This window comes from Trypanosoma cruzi, genomic scaffold (assembly GCF_000209065.1).
Source record: "Trypanosoma cruzi strain CL Brener 1047053517127 genomic scaffold, whole genome shotgun sequence".
Classification (NCBI taxonomy): Eukaryota; Euglenozoa; class Kinetoplastea; order Trypanosomatida; family Trypanosomatidae; genus Trypanosoma; species Trypanosoma cruzi.
The window spans coordinates 107,987-114,592 of record NW_001849549.1 but is presented as its reverse complement, the minus strand read 5'-3'; the positions used below and the strand labels follow the sequence as shown (position 1 = coordinate 114,592).

The following is a 6,606-nucleotide window of genomic DNA, read 5'->3' as shown; positions in this document are numbered from 1 at the left end:
CCGCCTACCCGACGGTACGGAGCTGACACTTGGATATGAGTTGCTGCAGGCCCCAGAGGTGCTATTCAACCCCGCCCTGCTTGGAAAAGAGCATCCAGGTTTGGCGGGTATCGTCTCCAATGCAGTGCGGGTAGCTGACATTGAGCTTCGCACGGAACTGTGCGAACATATTTATTTGACGGGTGGCTCGACGTTACTTAGTGGATTTGGGCAGCGCTTCCTTTCGGAGTTGCTGCAGCTCACACCGCGTAACTGCCGGGTGCGTATCTCGGCACCGGCGGAAAGGTCACATACAGCATGGTTAGGTGCATCGCTTCTCACTCGACTCTCGACATTCCCGCAGCAGATGCTTGTGAGCCGGGCAGATTTCTTGGAGGAGGGTGAGCGCGCACTGCACAACCGCCGTGTGGGCTAGGGAGCTGCCGATGAAAGTGAAGTGAAGTTGAGAGAACTAAGGTCAGTAGATGCACTGCGAGGGAAGGAGTCAGTTGAGCCTGCAATGCATGCATCGCCCTCTCTTTCTCCCACCGCGTGTATGTATGTTTTTTTCCTTTTTTTTGGCTGATTTCAACTTGAAGGGGTGTAGAGGGAGGAAGGGAGGGAGGGTGTGTGTGTGTGTGTGTACTGTTGGCAGGAAAAAGGGAAAAGAAGAGAAACAAAAAAAAAAACAATTGAGATGAGCTGTCGGAGGTTTCATAAGGTTTTACAAGCGAATGAGGAGGAAAACGAGCATGCACGCGAGGCCTTTCTTGCATCCTGGCGTTCGGAATATCAACAGTTTCTACAAAGCAAACTCGCTGCTCTTGTGTGGCACGTGGAGCATCACTGCCGTAGTCATGTGACTCCCCAGACTGCGACGTCCATGGCCTGCGGTGAAGTGCCGCGGATGAAAGTAGCGACCACAGCACCCAACTCTACCACGACGGCGTCTACGAACAGCAACAGTGCCATGATGGCTGAAGACGCTGAGCAGCATGATGCCTGCAACGTGTTGGCTCACAAGCAAAACAGGAGGACGACGCTCCCGTCACATTTTTTCCTTGAGCAAACTCCCACATCGATGCCTTTTTATCCGCGGGAATTTATTGTAGAGAAGGAAGCCCAGATGTTTCGGCAAACGAACTCACCGTTTACGGTAGGGGAAACCCCCCACGGTAGCCAACACTCTCGCACCGAAATTAACGCATCCACGGCGACAGTGGTGCCATTGCCGTCAGTACATAAGAAAGAGACAGCCGATCGGAATAGTGAAAAGGATGATGACAGGACGGCAATTTTGGCCGTGAGCCCATCACCGCGTCAAATCTCAATGCATTCACCGTCTCAAATAGAGGATGATGGCTCTCTAGATGCTTCTTTAAGCCCAGCAGCGACAGTAGCAGTAACGAACGTGCTGACGAGAACGCCCGGACCCGCTGTGCAGCTACAGAAGATGCTGCCAACGGAGGAGGTGTCCAAGGCGAATCTCAGGAAAACTATTGCTCGCTTGTACAGTGAATCTGTGGACACACGAAGCTCGTGGTCAGATACGTGGAGTCAAAAGAAACAACGAGCAGCATCATTACTACCACCACCATCATCAGCATCACACATGATGCATTTAAAGACGATGCACGTTAGTCACGGAACCCCCTGTGAAAATATGGAGGCTTCGAGAAATGACATGTTGTCAAAAAAGCAGCTGATATGCGAACTGCGTCGACTGTATGGTTTGGAAGATGAGCGTTAAGTCAAGCGGATCCCGTTGGGTGGGGTGGGCCCTTGTTTAATTGTTTCTTTGCTCCATGTGAGCGAACACCGCCTGCCGTGTCTGTGTGTGTTCCCTAATTTTGTTTGTGTTGTTTTTTTTTTTTTTTTTTGCTTTCACACAAACGCACACGCACACACACAAAAAAAAAAATAATAATAACAAAAACAACAATTATGCATATAGAAAGATGCTGTTTTCTCTTTCAACATCCACAAAATCCCCATCCTTCCTCCAAGTGGGAGAGGAATAATACTTGACAAGATCAATTCTAATTGTGGCAGCGTGATGCCCTGTATCCGCGACGCCTACCACCTCCCCCTCCCAAAATTTTTTCCTTTTCTTTTTCTTTTCATTGGATACCAAGTAACAATTCTCTAGGAAGTCCATTTATGGCGTGGGTGACCGCGACGAGCTCAGAGGAGGGCAAATCGAAGGCACCTGTTTCCGGTGCGACGTTGTCCCCGACGCCGTTGGACAGAAATGAGGCAGCGGATCACAACGCCGGTCCCCGCATGAGCCACAACATTCATGGGTCTATGGCATCCGAGGGCGCCCCGCAGTCTTCACACCGTGCTGGTGAAGAAGAGGATCATGCCATTTTGCTGCCGAAGCCTCCCCTGAAACCTGCTCCACGCCAAATGGAGAATCATGAATCTGACACGTGTGCCACACACGGGGATAGCGGGGTGAAACTCCCGGAAAAGAAATGCAATGAAATGGGGAGCAATGGGCGGTTACAATCAGCAAATAACACGTTAACTGCCACGTTGCGGTTGAATGAAGGGGATCTTAAGGCGGAAAATAATAACGACGATGATGATGATGATGAGTTTGGAGATTTTGTGGGGGTCACTTCCAGGCCTGTATCGGAACCTGTCGCCATCCCGGAGGAGCCGATGTTGAGGAGAAACGAGCCACTGCATGCTTTTATAAATCAGCAGGAGAAGGAGCATGGTCACGGAATAGGAGGAGGAAAAAGTGAGAGCGGTCAATTGAATGCGCTCACGTTTCATACCGTTGCGTGTGCTTCTGCTGAACCGAGAGCAACAACGATGGGCTCCTCAGGATGTGTGTGTGTCGATGCGGATAGGCTCGACATGATCAACGCTTCACCCGTTGTCGTGAAAGACGAGGGTGCAGAAGAGGCGGAGGAGTACAAGCACAGGGAGACACACGTCGTTGAGGGAAGAGACGATGAAGGGGCGGAGAATGAACGAGAGCACCATCACAACAACCAGCAGCAGGAGGAGGAGGACGATGAGGAGGAGGAGTGGGCCGCATTTACGGATGCCGCTGTTCCTCCAAACCCGCCCCTACAAAAACAACTGGTGACTGCAGGGGAAGCTACAGGGATTAGTGACATGTGTGTAGAGGAAGATACTCATGCAACAAGCAGTGGGCGACAATTTGTCTTTCGTCGAGACATGGACATTGCCCGAATTATTCGTCAGCTTCGCGAGCTCAGCGGATGTGTGCTCGACACGGAGGAATGTAACGGTTGTCATGATGGTGGCATCGAGCAGCAGCAGAGTGACACCGGTAGTAGCAGCGGCGAAGATCGAAAAGGGAAGCAATCGCGGCGTGAACTTCTTCTTGCGGTCATGGACGCCCTCTCCTTCAGAAGACGTGATTCAGTCAATAGAGTGGGAGAAACACCGCCCGTGGGTGGCGGTCCATGTGTCACCTCTGGTAGTTTGGCTTTCCACTGCAACCCCTTGGGCACACCGCCATGTATCGGGGAAGGCTGTGAAAAGCGTCATGATACACCGCAGCCGCAGCCGCAGCTGCCCGATCAGGCGTCCGCGACGTTGGACGGCATTATAGATCCCTTTGCGCCCCTGCGGCTTGCCGAGCGGCACACGACACAACGTCGTGAGCAGTTGGAGTCGGTCCTCCTCCAGGCTTCTCGAGTGCGGCAACGTGCCATACCTGTTTGTGAGGCTATTACCAAGGTAAGGAATCTTGCCATGGAATATGAACAAGAAAAACAAAAAGAGCAGCAAACATCGGATAAAGAAAAGGAATCGACGTGGCATATTCACCCAACTTTACCAACACCATGCATTGGAGGAAACCTCTTCCCTGCATTCTCTTTGAGATTGCCCTTTTAGTGGGATATTTACGAGTAATATATTTATTTATCTGCATTATGCAAATATATATATATTTATATCTTTCGAATAGACACGTCATGGAATTCCTGTGTCGTGTGTGCAAAATATGCTTTCTCTTTCTTTCACTCTACCTCTCTCTCTCTCTGACTGCGTGTGTGTGTGTGTGTGTTTGTAGAAAATTAAAACAAAAAAAAAATATCGGGACAATTCGGTGATTTTGTAAGAAGTGACATTATGCGTTTAAAGTGCCTTCCTTGTTGTTGTTGTTGTTGTTCCCTTCCCTGCTCGCATCCATTTTTGAACAGTCCACACACTCACACTCTTCCTTTCTTTCTTTTACTCCGTTTTTATTTTACTTTTATTTTATGTTTTTATGTGACTGCATTGATCTTTACAAAAAAAAAAAAAAAAGAACGATATAAATCTCAATTTGCAAACGAAATAACAACAACAAGAAGAAGAAGAAGAACAGACGAAAAAAAACAAAATACTATCCAATATAATATACACCCGTACACACATATATAAAATAAAAATTAAAAAAAGAAAATGGCGATCCGATGCCTCTGGAACAACATTGCTGCCCTCCCAGCAGACCCCATTTTTTCCGCTTCTTTGGTTGCGAAGAATGCGCCAGAACCAAAAGTAGACCTCATTATTGGCGCCTACCGTGATGCGGAAGGCCACCCATACCCCCTACATGTTGTAAGAAAAGCGGAACAACGCCTTCTGGAAATGAATGTCGACAAGGAGTACCTACCAATGTCAGGGTATGCGCCCTTCATTGAAGAGTCATTGAAGATTGCTTATGGGGACAGTGTGGCGCGTGAAAATGTGGTGGGGGTACAGGGACTGAGCGGCACAGGGTCACTCAGTATTGGAGCGTGTTTCCTCGCCCGTGTCCTCTCGCCCAAGACTCCCGTGTACATTTCCGATCCGACGTGGCCAAACCACTACGCCGTTATGGCCGCGGCAAATCTGACCGACTTACGCAAGTACCGTTACTACGACAGCGCCAAACGTTGTATTGACTTTGATGGTCTTTTAGAAGACCTCAACGTGGCGCCGGAGGGCAGTATCGTCATCCTGCATGCCTGTGCACATAATCCGACAGGTATGGACCCGACCCACGAACAATGGGCCAAAATTTTGGAGGTTTTCCAGGCGCGTCGTCTCATTCCCTTCTTTGACTCTGCATATCAGGGTTATGCCACCGGAAGCCTTGATAATGACGCCTATTCGATTCGTCTCTTTGCACGACAAGGGATGGAAATGCTTCTTGCACAGTCCTATTCAAAGAATATGGGCCTGTACGCAGAGCGTGTGGGTGTCTGCTCCGTTGTCACAGCCGACCCAAAGAAGGCGCCGTTGATTAAGTCGCAGCTTGAAACGATCGTACGTAGCCAATATTCCACTCCACCGGCTCACGGTGCTCGAGTGGCGTACCTCGTTTTGAGCGACTCTGAACTTCGTGCAGGGTGGGAGCAGGAGTTGCGAGTAATGTCGACGCGTGTGCTCGAAATGCGCCAAGCTTTGTACGATGGCCTCAAGAGACTCGGTACCCCTGGCTCCTGGGAGCATATTATTCAGCAGGTTGGAATGTTTTCATATCTCGGTCTCACGAAAACCCAGTGTGAAAAACTTATTGAAAGGCGTGTCTTTGTGCTCCCATCCGGACGTGCAAACATGGCTGGTCTAACAAAAAGAACAGTGGAACTCCTTGTAAAAGGCATCGACGATGTGGTAAGAACCGTCATGGAATGATTGAAAGTACATTTTTGTTTTTCTTTTCCTTTTTTTTCCCCCCCCCTCCCCCAGACACACACACACACACACAGAAACAAAATTTAATAATAAAATATTAAAATAAGGAAGATCAGGACGAAAAATAACAAATAAAAATCAAAAGCTGGAAAAAAATAAAAATATAATAAAAATATAATAAAAATAATAAAAAAGAAATGAATATATATATATATATATATTCTTGAATGGATAAATGAGGAAATACGAGGAAATTGTAATAATATATATATTATTATTATTAAGATGTGCATAGATATATATATTTATATACATGGAAAGATTAAATGGAAAAGAAAGAGAGAACAAAAAAAAAAAAAAAAATGATGTGTTTTTCCGCGTGCCTCTATGCGTGTGTGTGTGTGTGTGTGTGTGTGTTACTACCCCATTGGGCATCCAGAATTTTAAATATTTAATTGCTATTTGTGTGCCTCATTTCTCTTTATTTTTAATTTTTTTGTTTTGTTTTGTTTTGTTTTGTTTTGTTTGTATTATATATATATACACCATCGGCTCCAATCCTTGGGCTCCATTTAATACTTAAATACTCACTTGTATGTATGTGTATGTATGCATATATTCCGTATTGCAACCATTCATTTTGGGTTTTTTTTTTTTTTTTTGTGGCAACGACTGAGGGGGGGAAAGAATGAAAAAGGGAGGGGTTTATGTGTGAAGATCAATGAATTCGTACGGTAAAACCAACCGATGCTCACTCCAACGGACGGACCATCACCATCACCGTTTGTTGTTGTTGTTGTTTTGGGTATTATTTTAAGAAAAAAATAAATAAAAAATATTGCGGGAATAAAAACGATGGGATGATTGCAGACGCGTACCGTCGGCCTGGTGGTTTTGTTGTTGAGGAGGGAGGGAGGGGAGGGGGGGGAAGGGAGGGGGGGCAGAGAGAAGGGAAGTGAGACTGTGAAGAATGAAGGG

The 6,606-nt window shown here is 47.1% G+C and overlaps 4 protein-coding genes across 4 annotated transcripts, besides 14 other annotated features; all 4 read left to right on the top strand.

The window, feature by feature from the left end:
* On the top strand, positions 1 to 415 carry Tc00.1047053503679.40 (actin-related protein 2, putative; the record flags this gene model as incomplete). The annotated part of the gene is made up of 1 exon (XM_799666.1): positions 1 to 415. A coding segment is annotated over one exon (415 nt), but the record flags the coding sequence as incomplete, so codon positions are not given.
* Positions 1 to 6,606: a sequence feature (heterozygous, non-Esmeraldo-like haplotype).
* On the top strand, positions 677 to 1,729 carry Tc00.1047053503679.30 (hypothetical protein, conserved; the record flags this gene model as incomplete). Its single annotated transcript, XM_799665.1, has 1 exon — positions 677 to 1,729. The coding sequence occupies one exon, from the start codon at positions 677 to 679 to the stop codon at positions 1,727 to 1,729; it is 1,053 nt and encodes a 350-aa protein (XP_804758.1).
* On the top strand, positions 2,140 to 3,861 carry Tc00.1047053503679.20 (hypothetical protein, conserved; the record flags this gene model as incomplete). The annotated part of the gene is made up of 1 exon (XM_799664.1): positions 2,140 to 3,861. One exon carries the CDS (start codon positions 2,140 to 2,142, stop codon positions 3,859 to 3,861), a length of 1,722 nt encoding a protein of 573 aa, XP_804757.1.
* Positions 2,993 to 3,021: a microsatellite.
* Positions 3,974 to 4,009: a sequence feature (GA-rich).
* Positions 4,119 to 4,138: a microsatellite.
* Positions 4,385 to 4,409: a sequence feature (AT_rich).
* On the top strand, positions 4,414 to 5,628 carry Tc00.1047053503679.10 (aspartate aminotransferase, putative; the record flags this gene model as incomplete). The annotated part of the gene is made up of 1 exon (XM_799663.1): positions 4,414 to 5,628. One exon carries the CDS (start codon positions 4,414 to 4,416, stop codon positions 5,626 to 5,628), a length of 1,215 nt encoding a protein of 404 aa, XP_804756.1.
* Positions 5,707 to 5,734: a sequence feature (AT_rich).
* Positions 5,749 to 5,815: a sequence feature (T-rich).
* Positions 5,830 to 5,849: a microsatellite.
* Positions 5,886 to 5,912: a sequence feature (AT_rich).
* Positions 5,959 to 5,991: a sequence feature (T-rich).
* Positions 6,017 to 6,045: a microsatellite.
* Positions 6,123 to 6,155: a microsatellite.
* Positions 6,435 to 6,468: a sequence feature (AT_rich).
* Positions 6,540 to 6,584: a sequence feature (C-rich).